Source organism: Ascaphus truei, chromosome 6 (assembly GCF_040206685.1).
Source record: "Ascaphus truei isolate aAscTru1 chromosome 6, aAscTru1.hap1, whole genome shotgun sequence".
Lineage (NCBI taxonomy): Eukaryota > Metazoa > Chordata > Amphibia > Anura > Ascaphidae > Ascaphus > Ascaphus truei.
Window position 1 is genome coordinate 116,595,269 of NC_134488.1, and position 22,790 is coordinate 116,618,058.

Consider the following 22,790-nt stretch of genomic DNA (forward strand, 5'->3'; position numbering starts at 1 on the left):
GACTATAAAAGAGTGAGACCTGAGAGCTCTTGGCAAGTAACAAGGAACAAGACTGTAATAAAGAAAGTGCGGTAGGAAATGGGGAAGATTTGATTTATGTAATACCATTGATGAAGCATTTCTTTCGAATTGCACTGTTTTCCACCAGAAAACGTGATCTACGGTTTAGGTGGCTCAATCAGTCCCTGCTTCAGCACAGGTGGCTCAATCAGTCCCAGCTTCAGCACAGGTGGCTCAATCAGTCCCAGCTTCAGCACAGGGGGCTCAATCAGTCCCAGCTTCAGCACAGGGGGCTCAATCAGTCCCAGCTTCAGCACAGGTGGCTCAATCAGTCCCAGCTTCAGCACAGGTGGCTCAATCAGTCCCAGCTTCAGCACAGGTGGCTCAATCAGTCCCAGCTTCAGCACAGGTGGCTCAATCAGTCCCAGCTTCAGCACAGCTCGTCTTCGGCTGAGCCATCTGTGCTGAAACTGGGATATCCTGAAAATCTGTCCTGTTTGCTGGTCTCGAGGACTGGAGGGGAGCACCCCTAATATGACCCCCTCATCCCTATTTTTATGTAATATGCACTATGTTCTTATGTAACATGCACTATGGGGCTCTTTTTTTAGAAGCCAGGGGTCTAAGAGGACACGGTGAGAGTCACATTTCCTCACACATTTTTCACCCATCGCTACTCGGGTAACAGCTGGAGAAAGAATTTCTGTTCCTACGAGGCCCATAAAAAAGGGTAACACCAATAAATGTAAAAATACCTGATCCAAGTAACCTAGAACATGGGTAAATATCCTGGGGTTATTCAAATGGAAGCATAGATCATGTCTCTGACCTTGCCAGTGACGGATCTTGTAACCCTTGCATGTGTGCGTCCAAGTGATTTCTTATTACATAGAAGAGTTCCCTCTTGCTGGGATATTTCTGGCTTCTGTAGGACATGGTAATATGAGCTCTGATTGATAGTATTCTCTGACATTTCCAGAGAATACCAAGAGATATTCGGTCTTTGATGCCACTCGCCCTTCAGTTTGCGATGACAATACAGCTCAACCCCTAAAGCTGTGCTTGGGGTCCAAAGAATCACATCGCGTTACAAGCGGATCGCCTTAGAAATTATGAACAATTGTATGCATTGTACAATAAAGTATTTAAGATACCAATAATCGTGTTGTAAAGTACTCATAAATACGAGAATTGGGAGCCACGCTTGCATTGCGCTATAAGCGGATTCGCGTTGTAACGGATCGCGTTATAACGGGGTTGAGCTGTATATACTGGATAGTGATTGGAATAAAATTCTTCCTTTTGACACTTTAGAAAGCGCTTGTGCCTTTTCATGCAATATAAAGTGACATATTTTAAAGCTGCACACCAAGCAATATCATGTGTGGGTTTTTTAATATCAGTTCTGTACTATGAGAAAATACTTGTAGCATTTTTTATCAACTCTAAATGACATTTGTAATGTATTATAATGTAACAAGCATTTTTTGTTTCTATATCAACCATTTACAAAGTCACATCCCCATCCCGCTTCTAAAACAGGCTTTGGCACACCCATTTTTGAGCCCTGCCCTCTCTCTAGCATTACACCAATTGTATCTAGTGACTGCCTGTTCACATGATCTTCCCCACAGAACTTTGCATCTTTGGTCCTCGTCTGCTGCACTGACAGCCATTTAGTGAACCCCCGAGCCAAATCATCGATCAATCACAGGAGAACGGAACGATCGGCAATTTATCTAATTACTTATTGTGTAGATTGTATTGATGCACATTCTGTATTAAAAGGGGGGAAAACTGCTAACTGTTTCATGAAAAATGTGCACAAGGCTAGGAAAGAAGTCTTCTTCCAATACAAAACCTAGAATAATGCCACCCAGCGTCAGCTCGAACACTTACCAACACCAGTGAGATACACCCCGGCTTTATCTACAGGAGCGTCTGACCCCGGCCCATAGAATGCAAAAGTAATCTGTAAAAATAAATAAACACACAGTCACATTACTGAAGTTCCCAAATCTGGTCACTAGTTCTTCTCACGCCCTAGAAGAGCAGAACATCTCCTTAGAAGATGTGCCGCCGTCCAATATTATATTAACCAACTTGCTAAAGGCTGCACTGACAGCCAAAATCGTTGTTTTATTTTTTGGCTACAACAAATCAATCTTTTTTTTTTTTTGGCAAATTCGCAGTGACCTGATACTTTTCTTTTAATCTGCAAAAAAACGGAAATCAGCGGGGCCCCTCCATGACTAGGAGCACCTGTGTACCTATCCTAACATTATCTTTGCATTTGATGTGCAACATGCTCAGAATTTTGTCAATATAATATTAAACCATAGCAAAGCATGTAGCACATGATTCAATGTTATTATCTTCATTATATTGCAATGTAATACGGCTAATGGCCTGAATTGGTATCTGTGAGCTGCGTCTCACCTTCCCGTCATTCGTTTCTGTACTGGGTGCATTCATGTGAAGTTCAACCAAGGTCTTGCTGGACAGTGGCCACAGCTTCTCTCCATTGATGACTTTCTGTTTGGCGGCGTCGCTGTTGAGGATTTCTGCTTCGATGTTCTGCGAGTGGCGCATGCTAAACCATCGGCAATCCAACGGGGCAGCTCTGCAAGTCAGAGAGCAGTGGAATCATCAGCAAGAGGCAAGGACAATGCCATTTCGGTTAAGCAAGACTCCTTGCAGGAAGGGGAAGCGGTCAGGCCCCAGAGGAGCTGTGAAGCGGTTAGTGCAGTGTAGCCATGTGCAGTTTTATAACAATATATTATTGTAAAAAACCTTTAATAAATTATGGTGGGTTAAAAAAAATAAAAAGTGACTAAACCCTTCCACCGTGTAGCATAGAGCCATTTAAAATACCACTTGTGAGCACATTCATGGATTTGAAGCACAAGATGAACACACAGTGTCATTTGCACGTCATTACCCAGAATCCCTGGCTGCAGTGGAAGCATTGTATGCTAAGAGATACTGGACAGGGGCGGGGAAGCAGGGGTGAAGACCTGTATGACCTGTGAATGTGCCCACACGTGGTATTTTTATTTGCTGTACAAAACTTGTACATTGGACACAGTGCCATAATGTTTCTCTTCTATATGCCCCTCAAATCAAGCTCTTGAATGTACTGTATACAGTGCAGTGATGTGATAGGAACTCTTAGTAGTAGTGTTAATAGTATCAAGACAACGTAGACACCCGGTCCCCAACCTTTTCGGCACCAGGGACCGGTTTCGTGGAAGACAATTTTTCCACGGACCGGGGGGGGGGGGGAGGGGGATGGTTTCGGGATGATTCAAGCGCATTGTGCACTTTATTTCTATTATTATTACATTGTAATATATATATTGAAATTATACAACTCACCATAATTAGCTTGTGGGCTTACCAAAACTGTGACAAGTGCGCAGTGCGGGAAAGAGGCGCAGAGTAAAATAAGTGTCGGATTCTGACTTCTCATAAAAGGGCCACGCAACATAGATCCCGCGCATGCGCAGCTTACAGTAGGGTTCGCGCTCCAATGAGAATCTAATGTCGCCGCTGATCTGACAGGAGGCGGAGCTCAGGCGGTAATGCGAGTGATGGGGAGCAGCTGTAAATACAGTTGAAGCTTCGCCTCGCTCGCCCACCACCTGCTGTGCGGCCCGGTTCCTAACAGGCCATGGACAGGTACCGGTCTGTGGCCCGAGGGTTGGGGACCCCTGACGTAGACCACTGTACCCAAAATATTGCAGGTTTCAGGGACAGTGCTTTAAAGCACAGCAGATAATCACAGCCTTACATGGTGGTGCAAAGGACTCCCTTTGATTCTCAGTGTCACAGGCAGGACACACACATCCTTTCGGAATACGTGGAGAGGCCCGTCCCTTGTACATTCACTCTATACACGGAGGTGCCAATCGCATGTACATTCACACACTCGGATCTTAAGCTTAACACAAACAGACACATGCATGACAGCTTCTGTTCACACTCTTCCACTGTCCAACACATGCCCCACATCGCTGCCTCTGGCTAAATACGGAAGGTCCTAATAGTGTTATAGCATAAAACGGTCAATCAAAAGCCACGCTGGCTGTGCAAACATACGGCTTGCGATCTAATGCAGTGATCACATTCATATATTCTAGTACTCGGACACTTTGTGGACTAGTGTACCACGCAATTGAGAATTCACGGTGTTTCATTAAAAGGTTCACCAAAGAGTATAAAAAATAAATAAATAATTCAGGGCTGTGTACTCGCCTGAGGCATTAAAAGATCCATTCTACCAACGAGTGCCAGGGACTCGCTCTCCCTCTCTTTCCGTTGACCACATGCACGATGATAGGGAATATTCTGCTATTGCCATCTGCATGATATCCAAGAAGCCGATTTATGGCGTTTCAAGCATTTGCCAAAATATGTCGTCGGCATCTCAGACCAACTGGTTCATTTGATACATCAAATATTGAGAAACGGGCAGTGGATGCGAAAATAAAGAAATGAAAACAGAATTCCACAGAATGGAATTTTTGCCCCAACTCCTCCTCTTGCTCCATGTATCTACTCCCAGCATCACGCACTGACGTCAGGAGACTGATATTCTGAATGTATCCACTCCCAGCATCACGCACTGACGTCAGGAGACTGATATTCTGAATGTATCCACTCCCAGCATCACGCACTGACGTCAGGAGACTGATATTCTGAATAATTCCAAATGTAAGAATTGAATGCCCAATTACCACCAATAAAACCTCCGCACAATCATGCAAGTGTTTGGCCCCAACCTGGACGTTCCACAAGGTCTAAAATGTCACCACGAAACCATAGAGAATCTAGTGAACCCGCACCCGCTAGGCTCACATGGCTCAAAATAACCAGGAACAGTGTTCCCAATGTAATAACACCTTGTGCCGCGCCTGCAGTATCACCTCAGCAACCACATTCCGTCTGGTTGAATATCACAATGCAGAAGTCGCAAGACCCTAAACCAACATTGCTTCTCTATAACCTTAATTAGATTGTAAGCTCCTCGGAGCAGGGACTCCTCTTCCTTGATGTTACTTTTATGTCTGAAGCACTTATTCCCATGACCTGTTATTTATATTATCTGTTATTTATTTGTTTACCCCCCTGTATTACTACTGTGAAGCACTATGTACATTAATGGCGCTATATAAATAAAGACATACAAATACAATACCCTTCCTTCACTGACTGACACTGAGATTGCTACAGGGGAGCCTGGTTCAATTCCCGGTGTCGGCTCCTTGTGACCTTGGGCAAGTCACTTTATCTCCCTGTGCCGGGACCTGTGTCTGCAAAATGTCTATGTAAAGCGCTGCGTACAATTAGCAGCGCTTTACAAGAACATGCTATTAGTATTAAAATTAGCCCAACATGATCAACCATGGAATCCAGTCATTTCATCTCCCCCATCAAATTATTGTGCAAAATATCAAGCGTCCCCATCTGATTTAAGTCAGCCCTGTTCCTAGATCTTCCTTCGTTGCAGGTTTAGTACATATCATTATCAGGAAGATTGTAATAGAAATGCATTAGGCTTTGATGGACCCAGCCTCTCAGAAGTATACCAAGACATGAATGTAATGATTTCTTGTCACAGAATATTGCCGATTCACGGGAGAGAGAAGCAGAAGTTAACATTACTTCACCCACCTCCCCCTGCCATTCTCTGAAGCAATGTGCCAGCGTGATGACATGCGGAATGGGAAGGGGTTTGCGAACACTAAGGGTGTTTGTCCCTTTACTGGTCAACAACAAGTGGCATTTAAAATGGTACGACTGTGCACTGACCGATTAATTAAATGTTTAATCTTCCATTATTTCAGGGGCCGTATCTGGCCCCAATTGTATTGCGACTTCTGGGATTTTTGCTGTTGCTATGTAAAGAGGCAATCCACGTGGCCATTTAAAAGAGAAAAAAAAATACATCGTTTTTTTGTTTTCATACACAGCCTTTGATTAGCTTTATTGAAACGAATTGCCTAAACCGCCGATTGATTAGTTCTCCCGTAAAAGATCCTGCTTCCCAGGGTTCACTAAATGTTTGCCCTTTAGTTTCAATCAATCCTTCAGTTAGTGTAACTCAGCAGCTACAATGTATCCTGATATTACTAAGGTAACATTATCTATTGTAACAGTTTGCAGCTCAAACAGCTGGGAATATTGGCAACAAATTATCACAAACAGGAAAGTGTTGCAAAAATGTTGAACTACTGAGGAAGTGTGCTAAAGCCTGCTATAGAAATCAAGGAATGCTCATTATATTAAATATACTCAATGCTATTTTTAATAAAGTTGAATTTAATTTTTTTTAGTATTAACTAATACTATAGAACTGAGAGAGATAGAGATAAACATGTCCGAAATTGCATGAATTGCTCCTTTAAATTAAGTTTTGAGGCAACCCATTCAAAAATGTAATAGATGTTGCATTAAGAAACAAGTTTTTTTTATGGTGTTATATGGCTTAGATCTTTCACCTTATTCTCATGCCAATGTGCTATTAAATATGACAGCACCTGTAAAGTGAAAGCTGTTACACCGAGTGAACAAGTAGTAAAGCAATTAACTAGACATTTATAGACGTTTACTGAACATGTATGCTGTTCCCCTTCCAAGGAATCAAACTATTGGCAGGAGAAATGATTTTAATTGCTGTGATAAGAGATTAGTTCTTACCTTTGTCAGACGCGGAACACCTGTGAGCACATGGTATATATGTGACAAGGGTTCATACCCGTGGCAAGGCTAGACATGCGCGGGCCAACCGGGCAAACATTTTTTTCAGGGGCCCACTATAAGTGAACGTATTCCGTAGATTCAAAATTAAATATACCGCACACATAGAGATTAAATATAAAATATAGGTTACTCATGTACTCACCATTCATTTTTAAGTCAGAAGTTCTGTTTCCGCACTTTTCGCTCAGCAAACGCATCAATGATGTAATCCATTAGGCCCGAGAGTGCGGCAAATTTATATGGGGGCGCACATTTTTGCTGCCCCCGGCCCGGGCCTCGTGGTAAATCTGCCACTGGGTAAAGCAGAGGGTGGGAACCTCTCTGCACCCATCCACAATGAGATTCAATAGCTTTTTTTCTCAAATACTATTGGGCTTTTTTCTCTAAAGTTGTGTAAAATTCACCTTACACTTTAAATAAATCAGCATAGTAGTATAAGATAATACGGACTGAAATGTCTTTTCTCCCTCATTCTCATTCATATTTTTTCTCTCTCCATCTTTACCCCTTCTGTCTCGATTTTCTCCCCTCATGTATTTCTCTTCTTTCCTCCCGCATGTCTCTCTCCTCTCAACCCCCCCACAGCATGTCTCTCTCCTCTCAACCCCCCCCCTGCAGGTCTCTCTACTCATCCCCCCCCGCAGGTCTCTCTCCTCTCAACCCCCCTCCCCCGCAGGTCTCTCTACTCATCCCCCCCGCAGGTCTCTCTCCTCTCAACCCCCCCCGCAGGTCTCGCTACTCTTTCCTCCCCCCGCAGGTCTCTCTTCCCCCCCAGCATGTCTTTCTTGCTCCTCCCCACACAGAATATCTCTCCTCCCCCCACATCAAGACTCTTTCGACTTCCCCCGCATCATGTCTCGCTCTCCTCTCCCACCAGCATGTCTGTCTCTTACTCCTCCCCAGCATGCCTCTTTCTCCCCCTAGCATGTTTCCCTGCATCCCCCACTGCCTCTCTCTCTCCCCCTAACATGTCTCCCTCCCTCACCCAAGCATGTCTCTCTCTCCACCCCCAGCATGACTTCTTCTGTCCCCCCACCATGTCTCTCTCCTTTTACACTGCTCATCTTATGCTCACATGTTCTCCCCTCATGTATTTATCTTATTTCCCCCTTCCCCCTCATGTCTTTTTTTCCCTCCCTCTTCTCTCACACATGCCACTCTCTTTATTTAACCCCCTCCATATATTTTCCCCTCTATGTCATCCTCTCTCTAACCACCTGAGGTTTCTCTTCCCGGTATTTTTTCTCTCTTTTCCTTCTCCCTCATGTATGTATCCCTCTCTATTCTCTTCCATCTCTTCCCCCCCTCGCGACGTGTGTCTCTTCTCCCCCTTATGTGCGTCTCTCTCGTCTTTCCTCCCTCATGTCTGTCTCTCCCTCATGTCTGTCTCTTTCTTTGCCCCCCGTCTCTCTCTCTCTCTCTCTCTCTCTCTCTCTTTCCCCCTCATGTCCCTTATGTATTTCTCTCTTGTACTTAATTTTTTTCTCTTAATTTTTTTCTCTGTCTCTTCCTTCCTGTATCCTTTCTTTTTCATGTCTGTTTTGACCCCTCCCCTCCTTCTCACCTTTCCCATCCTGAGAGCACCTCCAGCCCCGCCTACTGACTGAGGCCCCACCCCTTCCATCCCTCACCTTTCCCAGCCGGTCTCTCAGGCTGCAGCTCCAGCCCCACGCGGTTCTACATGAGGCCCCGTCCCTTGACCAAGGCCCCGCCCACCTACGGAGGCTCTGCAGCGGAAGGAATTTCCTCTCTGTCCTTCCTACTGCATCTCAGGGCTCCGCCCCCTGCCCCGCCCACCTGCAGAGGCAGGGATTTCTTTTTGTGCTTCCTGCCGCATCTCAGGACCCAGGCCCCCTAACACCAGGCCCGGGACAGCAGCCCTGGCTGTCCCCACTTATCAGGCTGCCGCATACCATCTCCCCCTGCCCGTCTATCTAAAGAGAGAGACGGAGATGGGCCGCCGACAGGGGGGAGGGGAGGGGGGGAGAAGAAGCAGACCCCCCCCCCCCAAGAGCCCAGGCTATAGCTACTCCCCTGGTTCATAGATACTATACAGCTACCTATCTGACTCAATCTTTATATATGTAAGGTCCCACAAATGAATAATATCTACCCTCAATCCGTCACAATATAGATCTTTACGTACCATTTGTCACGTACAGGACACCTGATAGCGCGTGACTTGTATATGTGACAAGGGTTAGTACACACAGCGATCTATCAGATCCACTTTGTCACTTTGTTTTTACCCGCAATAACATTTTTAATGTCTGGTTATACCCACTTACCAGCTTCACGTTGCAGAGCCAGCATAACCAGCTGGTGAGACCCAAAGGGTCGAAACAGGGGTCTGAGAGGAGATTTACTGGCTACACACTTATTTAACCAAGGCCGTGCTGAACAGCTGTGTAATGCAGCACACTAAGCTTGTAGGGTTCCATGTTAACATGGAGAAGTAGAGCGACACTGTGTGCTCATTTGCAGATTATCTCCCAGAATTTCTGACTAGTGGAAGCAGTGTATGCTGGGAGATAATGGTGACAAGCATTGGTTGCAGACCTGCCTGAGACATGTGAAAGTGCTCACAACTGGTATTTTTATTTACTGTGCTCAAGGACGATAGGCGGACCAAAAAGAGGCCAATCGCATAAAAACGGCCAGAAGCAACAATTAGTGAATGATCTTTTAATACCACTCTACACTTGAGATTTACAAGTAAAATTATGTTTGGGAGAGCTCCAAAAAGCCCTGGTTCTCTCAAATATGTACCTTGTCCTGAAAGTCCCCTGATCAACAGTAGCAATAGCCGATTCAGTAACAGTCTGTCCTATTTATACACGTGGCATAATGTATAGGGGATGGTCACAGTGCCAGCTTTAGATGTTGGCTTAGTATGGGTATGTGCCTTGGCTTTAGATAAAAGTACTCTGTTCTGTAAATAAAGTTTTACAAGTGTGTTGTGTAAGGGTGTAAGGGTGCCAGGCAGAACTTCCTAGAGGCTTCTCTAGATCATGGGTGGCCAACTGCAATCCTCAGGAGCCACTCACAGGTCAGGTATTAAGGATACCCCTGCTTCAGCACTGGAGGCTTAATCAGTGGCTACAGTAAGTTGCCATTTTTCAACAGTGCCTTCGATGCCCATCACCCTTATTCCCCCCCCCCCCCGTCCTGCGTTTAAGAAACTCGTTTAATACCAGGTTTAAATTTAATAATCAGTTAGCCAGGGAGGTTTCCTGCTAGCTTGGACTTTTGCGAGGCAGAGAAAAGAATGAACAATTACAGCCAGGGTCACAATTACAGAGGGACACAATGCTTGAAACGGCACTGACGGCATTTCATTAGAATTGTCTGCGCTGTTCGGTCCTTTTAAAATTGGTGAAATAAATATTTATTTTTTTAAACTTGTTGCATTTGGGGAGTGCCTCACATAGAACAGTTTTTTTGTTATATGTGGTAATATAGATCTATGAAATACATAATAAATATAATTTCTTAACACAGCAATGCTGCATTCCCTCCCACCCTTTTTTTCCTTATTTGTATATTCTACAAATACCCTGATTGTGTGCCTTACATAATGGTTGCCTTTCAGTTTCAATAAATCCTTCAGTCAGTGTAACTCAGCAGCTACAATGTATCCTGATATTACTAGTGGTTTCCAACTTTTTGGGGGGTAAGGACACCTATGTGAAATTCTGAGGAATCCTCCAACCCTCTCTAAATAGCGTCTGAAATCAGATGTATTTGAAATGCTTCTGGATTTGATACAATTTTCAAAATCACCAGAAAATTACAGGGAACCCTTTGGCGATTCCCGGGGAACCCAAGGGTTCATAGTAAACCATGTTGAAAAACAGTGCACTAGGATAACATTATCTATTGTTACAGTTCAAACTGCTGGGAACATTGGCAACAAATTATCACAAACAGGAAAGTGTTGCAAAAACCTTGCACTGCTTGGGAGTTGAGCTAAAACTTGCTATAGAAATCAAAGGATGCTTTAAAACTCATTAAAAGTTGCATTTTTTTTTTAAAATGCAGTATTATCTAATACTATAGAACTGATTTCTTAAACAAAAAAACATAAGATTTCATATATTTTGCTTTAAACTGACTAGCCGTCTTCTGACTCTACGCTGCAGTCAGTGAAATGCTGCATCTGATATAATGTTACATATTACTAAGTGTAATATTGTTGTTACAGATTTCAAGAGTAATCTGCTGTTTGAACTGCAGCAATAGATCTGGTTGTGATACTTTGTTGCCTAAGTGCAGAGCTCAAAAAGGTGTGTATGTCCAAGCCTGTTTCAAAAGAGGACGTGGATGTGACTTTCTAAATGGTTGCTGGAAGTGACGCAAGAAGCCGACAGAAGCGCGAGTATTGCGATCTGGGGAAAGGACGCGAGGGTGCAACACCTGTACCTCTGCTCCATTCGTGATGTACACCCTTTTTATCTTTTAGAAAATTGGTTTTACACTAACCGGAAAGGCTCCAGCTCATCTATATTCCAGTGAAGCTGTGGAAAGAAACCTTTACGTGCCTGGTGACCGGGCACTTAGACGTAAGTGCATATCTCACCATTTTCCTTTTTTTCTGATTCATTAGAACGTACTTCATTATTTTTTGCTTTTTTCTGTCTTTATTTCTTGGAGGTGCGCCGATTTTGTCCTGAGCGAATCTTCAAATCAAAAGAACTGGGAACAGCTCCTTTTTTCTTCAAGCAGCACCACACCAATTCCGTTTTTGTTTAGACACTATTTGAACTTTAGAGCGTTTCCCGTTTTGTATGAAAAAAGGTTGCTGTAGCAACCAAACAATAAGCACATTAAAAAAAAAATCATTAAAATGGCAGAAGTTTAACAAAAAAAAAATGAAGACAGTATTATCCAATACTTCAGAACTGGTGCATTTAAAAATATATAAACATTGGATTTTTCTCGTTTTGCTGCTTTACGTATGAAAATATAAATATTTATTAAATTAAATGTTTTTAAAGACATAAGTGAAATTGTATTAAGTCTCTTCAAAAATATGAATGAAATACATTTTAAATCTCTATCCTCAGTGGAATTGTAATATGTTAACGTAGCCTTTTTTTTAATTTAGTTTCTTTTTTGGCCACAATCCAAAACAAACCCACCTTTTGGTCAAACAAAATTTAAACCCTGAGAAAACTAAAATTGAGGGTCAACCCCAAACACCAGGTTTCTATGTCAGCTCTGATTATTAAGTACTATTCAATGCCACTATACACTGTGTGTCCAGTGGCACCGACTGTCTTTTCAGATGACAAGGAACAGGGTTATTATGGGTTACATTTTCTGCAGTGCAGGACAATGATACATTGTTCTCACAGATCATTAACACCTTGTTTAATAAAATATTTAGTAAAGGTGGCAACACCATGTAAATACTTCTGGTATACAAACTTAATCTACAGTGTACAACACACAACCCTGACAAAATAACCTGTTTGAGACAGAAGCCACAAAGCAAAATGTACTACTTGGAATTCAGATCAGAACCAGATATTTTGACGTGTTCAAAGAACAAATTTAGGACCAAGTCTTACAAACCCTTAGAAGGTTATTGAAATCTATTATTCAGCACTCGTGTTCCTTCTAATATACTGTTCAGCTCTCAGATGCTGAAAGAGATCGTTCTTCACAGAGATTACAGGAGTACAGCTGTACATCCCAGGCACCCATTCCCGTGCCAACAGAATCTAACCTCAGATCTGATTCTGCGAGAGAGAGATTACTGGCGTACTTAAGACAGAAGAGGTATACTAGTGTTTTTCATTTATTAAATGTACAATTTCACCGAGGGTGCAGTTTAAAAAGTTTAATCTTTTTCAAGTAGAACACTTTGGAAAGCAGGAGATCCACTGTTATTTAACCCATCTACTATCAATAATTCTGCAGTACAGTTGATCTACAATATTTTAATATATTAACCTACAGATGCAGCGGCCATTATTTTAACAAATCACACGGTGTATACCGTGGAATACCACGTCATGGCGCGGGATTGCGTCCAACCGTACCGCCTTAAGACGCGAGTGCAGAAAATGGCATTTTAGTGTTGTGGCTTTTAAACACACCTGAAATTAGCACAGTACTGTACACATTACAATTCATTCATTTCATTTCATTGCACACAATCCATGAAATTCAAACAAAGCAACCGCGATAAACACGTGTGCCTGGAGCGATGGGCGCGTTCATGTCGCGTGGAGTACAGCAGCGCACACGAAAACGGCGCCGTGATTTCTTAAAATAATTTTCGCTGCATCTGTAGCAATATTTCCATTATAAAGTGCACAGACTAGATAGAAGAGGCAAAGACATGTACAGTACGAGTACATTGCAGCTATGTCAACACCAGAGGAGACTTGTTCAGGATCCCTTAAAATAGGCATTCTGCAAAACCAAGCAAGTCAGATCGGGGTTATCTACTTCCAACAGAAACCCATATTCCCTACAGAGAATGGAGCTTGAAAAAGTGTGGACCACAAATAATGGAAGCTACACACCACTCCTAGTGACACACACACACACACACACACACACACACGGTGCTGGAAAACCCCTTTCAACCCAGTTACTTCAATGAACCACAAAGTGTCCTGCAGCTCTGAAAGGTGGTGTCCTATGGCAGAGACCTAAATCCCTTATGAGTATGAGGCACTTGAAGTTAATGGGACAAACTCAATAATGTGTGAGATAAGCCGTGCAAAATCGGCCAAAGACTGAAGACAGTTTGCGGTCACCGTACTAAGCATTGCAAGTTGAATTTTTTTTGGGCATAAAATTGACCCAAAATCTTATATTGCGTGCATATTTCTATTTTATTTTTGTGGTAAGAGTAAAAAATGTTTTTTTTTTAATCAGGTGTATTGGAGCAAATATGTTAAAAAGGAGATTGTGCAGTGCTGATGCCCACGACATGGGTATAAATAGTATGTTCTCAAATTATTTATATACGTGCATCAAAAATGGCAGAACCGCATAAACATTTTTTACACCATGTCAAACCTGGCATAAATCTCAAGGCTGTTTATATTGTTAGCACAGGAACTAAAAGTGCTATGTATCAACGGAAAACATTAAAGCATGGGCGCTTTATTATAGAAATTAAACAAATATAACATTTAATAACTCATATGTTCAAATATGGTTTTAATTAAAATTGTATCAAACAGCTATGCGACAAACATCATTTCAGACTATGAGCAATGCGGCTTATGTAACAAAGTTAGAAACCCCATTGCAAATAGTAGATCTGGCATGAAGGCGAATTCATTAGATGGTACTGGACATCGGCTCGTACGTAGCACCTCCCCAATCGCCAAAAGGCCGTCATCGTGAGGCATTGAGGTGTAAAGACTCTGGATATCCACAGTTATGAAAATGCTATCACCCTGTAACTGGGAAAAGAAATCTCCACTTTTACGTAAAGAAATAAATTAAATAAAAATCGGTAATGTGTGGAATGAACGAAGGTGCTGCGGTAACTAGGGATCGGAGGATGCGATCCGTAAAATCGGCCAGGGGATGGGGAAGGACGCGGTACCTGCTGCAATAGGGCATTCCAGGGGTTTGCCAGGGTTTCTAGGTATTTTATGGGGGATTTAAAAGACTGGGGTAATTAGGTGTGTGGGTAACAGAAAAGTACCCTTGCTTAGCTGTGATGAGTCCTGATGCCAATGTATCCCTCACCAGCAGGCACACTTTTTTCAGTTGGATCTCCCTTTCTCCACCCAGGGCCAGAGCAACCACTAGGCGATTTAGACGGTTGCCTAGGGCAGCACATTTTGGGGGGCAGTGGAAAGTGCCAGGGCGGTGCCAGCAGCGGGAGGATGGCGGGCGGCGGGAGAGGAGGAGGATGACGACAGGAGAAGAGGACGGAAGATCGCAGGAGCGGAGCAGGGTGGCAGAGAATGGCCAGGGAGGAGTGCGCCCAGCGGTCCAACCCGTAAGTCTTCACTGACTTCCAGTGTCTGCCGCTGCTACAGCACGCTGCTCCCCGGCCGTCCTGCTCGGCTCCCACTGTCCTCAGCCCTCAGACCTCTTCTCCCGCAGTCCTCAGCCCTCTTCTCCCGCAGCCCTCAGCCCTCTTCTCCCGCAGCCCTCAGCCCTCTTCTCCCGCAGCCCTCAGCCCTCTTCTCCCGCAGCCCTCAGCCCTCTTCTCCCGCAGTCCTCAGCCCTCTTCTCCCGCAGTCCTCAGCCCTCTTCTCCCGCAGTCCTCAGCCCTCTTCTCCCGCAGCCCTCAGCCCTCTTCTCCCGCAGTCCTCAGCCCTCTTCTCCCGCAGTCCTCAGCCCTCTTCTCCCGCAGTCCTCAGCCCTCTTCTCCCGCAGCCCTCTTCTCCCGCAGTCCTCAGCCCTCTTCTCCCGCAGTCCTCAGCCCTCTTCTCCCGCAGTCCTCAGCCCTCTTCTCCCACTGTCCTCCATCCTCTTCTCCCGCAGTCCTCAGCCCTCTTCTCCCGCAGTCCTCAGACCTCTTCTCCCACTGTCCTCCATCCTCTTCTCCCACTGTCCTCCATCCTCTTCTCCCGCAGTCCTCAGCCCTCTTCTCCCGCAGTCCTCAGACCTCTTCTCCCACTGTCCTCCATCCTCTTCTCCCACTGTCCTCCATCCTCTTCTCTTGCTGCCGCCCGCCGTCTTTTTCCTCTGCTCTTGCCGTCTCCACGTCAGACCACCAAAGCCAGGTAGGTGAGAGGAAGTTGGAGAAGGAAGGGGGGGAGGGTGTGAGGAAATTGGAGGAGAGGAAATTGGAGAAGGAGGAGGAGGGCGAGAGGAAGGAGGAGGGGGGCGGGCGAGAGGAAGGTGGAGGAGGGGGGGGGCGAGAGGAAGGAGGAGGAGGAGGGGGGCGAGAGGAAGGAGGAGGAGGGGGGGCGAGAGGAAGGAGGAGGAGGGGGGGCGAGAGGAAGGAGGAGGAGGGGGGGCGAGAGGAAGGAGGAGGAGGGGGGGCGAGAGGAAGGAGGAGGAGGGGGGGCGAGAGGAAGGAGGAGGGGGGGGCGAGAGGAAGGAGGAGGAGGGGGGGGGGGGCGAGAGGAAGGAGGAGGAGGGGGGGGGGGCGAGAGGAAGGAGGAGGAGGGGGGGGGCGAGAGGAAGGAGGAGGAGGGGGGGCGAGAGGAAGGAGGAGGAGGGGGGGGCGAGAGGAAGGAGGAGGAGGGGGGGGGCGAGAGGAAGGAGGAGGAGGAGGGGGGCGAGAGGAAGGAGGAGGAGGGGGGGCGAGAGGAAGGAGGAGGAGGGGGGGCGAGAGGAAGGAGGAGGGGGGGGCGAGAGGAAGGAGGAGGAGGGGGGGGGGGCGAGAGGAAGGAGGAGGGGGGCGGGCGAGAGGAAGGTGGAGGAGGGGGGGGGCGAGAGGAAGGAGGAGGAGGAGGGGGGCGAGAGGAAGGAGGAGGAGGGGGGGCGAGAGGAAGGAGGAGGAGGGGGGGCGAGAGGAAGGAGGAGGGGGGGGCGAGAGGAAGGAGGAGGAGGGGGGGGGGCGAGAGGAAGGAGGAGGAGGGGGGGGCGAGAGGAAGGAGGAGGAGGGGGGGCGAGAGGAAGGAGGAGGAGGGGGGGCGAGAGGAAGGAGGAGGAGGGGGGGGCGAGAGGAAGGAGGAGGAGGGGGGGGGGGGCGAGAGGAAGGAGGAGGAAGGGGGGCGAGAGGAAGGAGGAGGGGGCGCGAGAGGAAGGAGGAGGGGGGGGCCGCGAGAGGAAGGAAGAGGGGGGGGCCGAGAGGAAGGAGGAGGGGGGGGCCAAGAGGAAGGAGGAGGGGGGGGCGAGAGGAAGGAGGAGGGGGGGGGGCCGAGAGGAAGGAGGAGGGGGGGGCCGAGAGGAAGGAGGAGGGGGGGGTGCCGAGAGGAAGGAGGAGGGGGGGGGGACCGAGAGAAGGAGGAGGGGGGGGCCGAGAGGAAGGAGGAGGGGGGGGGCCGAGAGGAAGGAGGAGGGGGGGGGCCGAGAGGAAGGAGGAGGGGGGGGGCCGAGAGGAAGGAGGAGGGGGGCGAGAGGAAGGAGGAGGGGGGCGAGAGGAAGGCGGAGGGGGGCGAGAGGAAGGCGGAGGGGGGCGAGAGGAAGGCAAGGGGGGGTCGAGAGGAAGGCGAGGGGGGGCGATTGAGGCGACGGGGGCGATTGAGGCGACGGGGGGCGATTGAGGCGACGGGGGGCGATTGAGGCGACGGGGGGCGATTGAGGCGAGGGGGGGGCGATTGAGGGGGGGCGGCGATTGAGGGGGGCGATTGAGAGGGGGGCGATTGAGGGGGGGCGATTGAGGTGGAGGGAGGGGCGATTGAGGCAGGGGGCGATTGAGGCGGGGGGCGATTGAGAGGGGGGCGATTGAGGGGGGGGGCGATTGAGGTGGAGGGAGGGGCGATTGAGGCAGGGGGCGATTGAGGCGGGGGGCGATTGAGGCGGAGGGGGGGGGCAATTGAGGCAGGGGGGGGGGCAATTGAGGCAGGGGGGGGGGGGGGGCGATTGAGGCGGGATGTGGGGGCGATGAGACAGTAGGAGTGAGAAGAGACAGTAGGACTTAAGTGCCTAGGGTGCCCAATACCCTTGCACTGGCCCTGTCTCCACCTTGTATATCTGACAGAAGTAGGCTGTAGGCTGCTTGCATTTAACATGCAGACTCCACCATCTGTTTCTAACACGTTACAGTTATTCTGCTATCGCTGATTCAGCCGCTTTGCACTCCCCAGGGGATGAGATGTTGCCTGGTGGGCCCCATGCAGCATATTTAAAGGAGTGACATGGAGAGCCCTATGGCCCAAATTCATTAACCGGTGCTATGCTTTAGCACGCCCTACCTCCCATCATCGACTTTGGGCCTGTGTTACACCAGCCCAAAGAATAAACAGTTTGTTTTGAAACATGTGGCTAATTGTGGGGTGAAGGAGCCTCCTGACCCTGTCCGAGATTCTTCCAATAAAACACACATGATGCCAGTTCATCCTTTTTTTTTGCTGAGGGCTGGTTCCCACCATCTATTTTAGTCCTAACTGGAATCACCAGTTGTTTTTTCAGAATTCTTCAATATTATTATTATTATATTTATTATTAATATTATTATTTATTAAAAAAAAAATAAAAAAGGAGAGACTGGCCTTATAAAACTTATGAACATGTTACGAGATTAACATATTGCTGTTTCTTTTGTATATATTAGCATCGCTGCATTTAACGCCTGATTGTATTGCTATGTGGAATGCGTCAGCACCGTACAACAATATTGGTGGGGATCGCAATATTTTCAGTTTTTTACAGCATGAATATTTTAAACACGTGACCCCATGCAGCTCTCTCCTCAACGTTATTGTGCAGATCAATTTACTGCATGCACTACAGCGAGTGTGCGGTGTGAGAAGGGGGAGATGTGCGTGTTGAATAAAAGGGGGCGTATGATGTGGGAGTAGTGGGCGAGTGTTTGCGTGTGAGTGAGAAGGGAATAAGGTCCGATGACCTGAAATCCTTCAGGGGTGCTCCTGCCCTACCACATGCATGCAACTACATTCAGCAACCCACACGTTTCCAGTATTTAGTGCAATATTCCAGTAACCCTACCAGTAGATCGAAGTTTACATCACAGGCTGCAATACCTAAAAGTGGACCAATCTTATAACTATAGCAGTGTGTACAGAGCTTGCAAAACCTCACATCCTCATTTTCAGGGGGTCTAAAGCTCTGTACACCATGATTAATAACATTATTAAACATTTGGGATAAACATCCAACTCCCTACAGGATCATTTCAAACCACACAGTAATTCGCACCTTAAACCCCACTATGTGGTTGTACCCTAGACTCCAGTGCTACAGGGGAACATTCCTACTACCATGTCATTGTAGCCAAGCCTCAATATTGCACCTTGCATTTAAACACCTTTAAAGTCCTAGTTTTCCTATTCCCAACATGAATACAACCAGGCCCAGGATACACAGAGAGGAGAACCCCAGCACTGGAATGAGCAGCTTAAATACTCTGCATACACTGCACAGGTGTTAACTCACTCATTGATGTCTATGGAGATATAGGTGCCCAGCACACAGACCGCCTGCACCCTCTCCCCGCGCTCCAGACGCATAGTCCTCCTCTGCTGCTGCATCCTGCCCGGACTCTTCTTCTCCTGCACGGTCCCCTACACTGAGACTGCTCTCTCTGCACTGGGGCTGCTCTCTCTCACCTGCAAGGAGGTGAAGCTCCACCAGCCCCTGCAGCTGCCAGTGCTTCAGTGTTGCTGACAGCTATCTCCGCCCCCCCGTGTGGGAATTGGCTCCTCTGCATGCCAATCATAGAGAGCATTAAATGAGCCACACCCACTCCGGACTCTTGCATAGAGGATCAGTGGGATTTAATCCCTTAGCTAGGTCCCTAAACGGTGCTAAACCCTCTGGCTGGTGTTACAGTAGGCTTTGCACTGCTAAGACGTATACACACAGAGCTAATTATAGAAGCATCTAGTATGTAAATGTGACAGCTATTTGGACCCATCTTATTCTCTGTAACTGTATTTGAGCTTCCTGGAATCATTCTTCTTTGCCCTTTAGGTTTAATCATGGGGTATTTGCATGTAGTGATGCCCAGTGGAAATATAATGGTACTCAGTGATAAAAAAAATAATAAAAAAAATAGTTTTATCAGTCATATTGGGAAGGTTAAAGTCCAAAACATTAGGTAATGAATCAAGCGAAAACAAAGAAACTTGGTGAAATTATACATAAGACGCTAATGATTACAAATTCCCCAGAGAATATGAAGCAATCAGCAATTAAATATTACAAACAATAAACAGTGAACGACACAATATCACACTGGTACTAGAAATGTATCTCAAAAAGCACAACAACAAATCAAATATAATGTAGAAAAAATACATGGTTCTTTTTTTTTTTTTGCTGAAAAGTAATAGTTTAGGGGAAAATGACATCATAATGACCCTAGTGTCTCATGCGGAGGCAGAGCCATTCCGCCAATTTGAACGCTTTTCTTTTTCATTGTCACATGCCAGCGGGGCACAATGCTTCACTTTGTGGTGTATTTCTGGGCCTTCTCTGACAGCAAAGGATTTTTAGAGAGAAACTGCACCAGTGTGAAAACATAACATTAAAAAGATTCATTCTTTAAGCAAATATTATTTGCCCCGTAATGTTCTGATAGGAGGGGAACAGCTATTAAGCGCTGCAGGCAGTGGCGGATTTAAAGTCTCTGGGGCTCCCCCTTTGGGGGGCATTCCTCGAGGCAGCCCTCCTCCTGCAGCGTTGAGGCGTTATGTGACGTTGCGTTGTCACGGCAATGCGCCGCCATGTGACGTTGCGGCGTCATTTGATGTCAGGTCAGCATGACAACGCGATGCTGCAGGAGGAGGGCTGAAAGTGACTGCCGGGCTGCTGCATGGGGAGCTGGGGAGCTGCAGTACCGACCCACTGCAACCTATGGGGGTCCCTAGGCACGTGCCTAGTGGGCAATCCGGCATCGGATTCGTCCATGGAAACCGCCGCAATTAGACGCAAACCACTCAGGCGCAGCCGGTTAATCACCGGGACACTTGGCTGCAAGGAAAGTTTGCCGCTGCAGGTAATGTATTCCCTAACCCAGGGGGGCTCAACTCCAGTCCTCAAGCCCCTCTAACAGGCCAGGTTTTCATAATATCCCTGCTTCAGAACAAGTGGTTCATTCAGTCCCTGCTTCAGCAAAGGTGGCTCAATCAGAGGCTTCCCTTGAGCCTCTCATTGAGCCACCTGTGCCGAATCTTGGATATCCCGAAACCCTGCCCTGTCGCAGGGGCTTGAGGACTACAGTTGAGCACCCCTGCCCTAACTCCTTACCCAAAAACCCAAACCTTAACCCCTTACTCTAAAGACCTCAGACCCTTATCCTAAAAACCTTTACCCAAAGAACCCTAACCCCTTACCATACCCCCTAGCCCATTTGCACCTACCTCAGGGCCCAAACGGCTATGGCAGACTGTCCCTCGGCAGCTGAAAGAACTCAGCTAATAGTCCCATTGTGTGGGAGCCCTATAGTAATATAGGTACCCCAAGTCTTGTTCAGATATCAGGACGGGATCTATTAGGAGGTTATTAGATGGAAAACTTGGGGAACACAATATATAACATCCCCCCCACCCCCCCAACAAAAATCTCACATCATTTTCAAAGAGACTTTGGTAAATTGCTTCTTTTTAATAGTTTAATATACCAAATGGAATTATATATACAGTATCATTTTGATACATTCATTATTATATTCAGTCATAGCACTGTAATACAATACAGTAATAGGAAGACATATTTAAAGCTGAATATTGTATTACACTTAGGACACATATATAGGTGACTGCTAATTAATCCAGTTTGGTTATTTTAATAATGGTCTGTTTAACCATGATGCATTCTCTTAATAATTTGGCATTGGGGTTGATGACTGCTGCGTACACTATGCTACTTTTCTATGGGGTTTGTTTAAATATCTATGAAAGCTTATTACGGAGGGGTAGGCCATGTCCTGTAATAGGGGGATTCTATTCTATCTGTATTAAGGCTAGTACCAGTACCAGTACCAGTACCAGTACCATGAAAACACTCTTGGACCAATGGTAGTACTTTTATTATTATAAAGTGAAAACCAACTTTATGTTGATGTTGGACAATATGTTTCAATTCCATATAACCATTCTTCAGACGTACATTGTATCAACATTTTTAATAGGGTCCCCCCAAAAATATTTTACATGTTTAAACACTAACTATAAAAATGTTTTACACCAGAATTCACTAAAAAAAACAGATCCTAGTTTTAGAGGATTTATTTTTTACAATCACAAATTAAGGGATCAGGAGAACAGGGTAATGTGAACACAAAGAGCTAGGTTTACTTATTAGTGCTAAACTTTAGGGCCTCTTATGGGCCATTAAAAGAATGGGCCTTAAGGTTGTTACTGTTTAGTAAAAGGGGCCTTGTAATTTGATCTGTTGCCTTTTTTTTAAGTCAGTGCTGTACCTGTAAATACAGTTAGAAAAGGCAAGGTACGACCTGGAGACCATACATGTGCAGAATTCTCATGTGTACCTACAGTATTAGATTCCACTAGAAATGCTGTATATTTCTACTACACGTCAATCTTTTTGACTATATACTATATAATATATATATAATAATACTTCTTATTCCCTTAAAAGCTTCTTGTAATTGGGAAATGGAGGCTGAAACAATCTACTTAAAGCACAGTCCGCGCTGATCTAACTTTTTCCCTTGTATCTTTTCTCGCCCTTTCTGCTGTTTTTTATTTTAAAATCTGATGCTCCGTCAAACGTTTGAAATATGAAGTGGCCGGGAGGTTAAAATGGAGCTCTCCCTAGAGCCGAGTGCAGTCTAAAGGTTACTGTTGTGTTTTGGACTATGAGACCGCCAAAATATACCAGGGGAGCGCAAAATTTTGCTGCTGCGCCCCCCTGCCTTGCCTCCTCTGGTGCTCGCGCCCCCCCCTTACTTTGTGTGGCGTCAAATGATGCCGCGGGTCATGTGACGTCACGTCCCGTGACCCGCAGAGTCATTTGATGCTGCTTCGCTATGGTAAAGCGACGTGTGATGTCACATGACCCCGTGGCGTCGAATGTTGACATGGAGACGAGTCCTGACGCCGGCATTTAAAGAGTGCAGGGGCCTGTGCAATCGCCGCGCCCCCCCAGAAAAATTTCAGGGGGGCACAGCCCCCCACTTTGCGCACCCCTGAACAGACCACTATAAGAGAGACTGAATAAAATGAACCAGCAAGGGATGGGTTAAAGCAGGGGCCTGCAAACTGGGGGCGCGCAAGATTTTCCATGGCGGGCACGGGAGTTACAGACGTCCTGCGCTCCCCCCAAGGTATTTAAAATGAATGCCGGGGGACCGCACGAGGCCTCTGTGACTTTCTCCTACTTTGTCTTCGGCAACGCATCGCCATGGCAACCTGGCGTTAAATGACACCGTGGGGGTCAGGTGATCTCGCGTTACCATGGCAACGTGACGGCACATGACCCCATAGCCATTTGACACCAGA

At 46.4% G+C, this 22,790-nt stretch overlaps 1 protein-coding gene across 2 annotated transcripts in view; it reads right to left on the bottom strand.

Annotated features, from left to right (window-relative positions):
• PADI2 (peptidyl arginine deiminase 2) overlaps positions 1–18,998 on the bottom strand; it is a 68,309-nt gene extending 49,311 nt beyond the window's left edge. Inside the window, exons 1-3 of one of the 2 annotated variants that reach the window (XM_075605977.1) lie at positions 18,760–18,995; positions 2,440–2,623; positions 1,900–1,972 (exon numbers count right to left, since the gene is read on the bottom strand). In XM_075605977.1, the coding sequence (XP_075462092.1) occupies positions 1,900–1,972; positions 2,440–2,623; positions 18,760–18,854 (352 nt within the window). In that variant the 5' untranslated portion in view covers positions 18,855–18,995. Of the gene's footprint in view, positions 1–1,899; positions 1,973–2,439; positions 2,624–18,759 lie in introns of both variants that reach the window. The other variant, XM_075605975.1, reaches the window with a different exon arrangement.
• Positions 18,999–22,790: the final 3,792 nt, after the last annotated feature.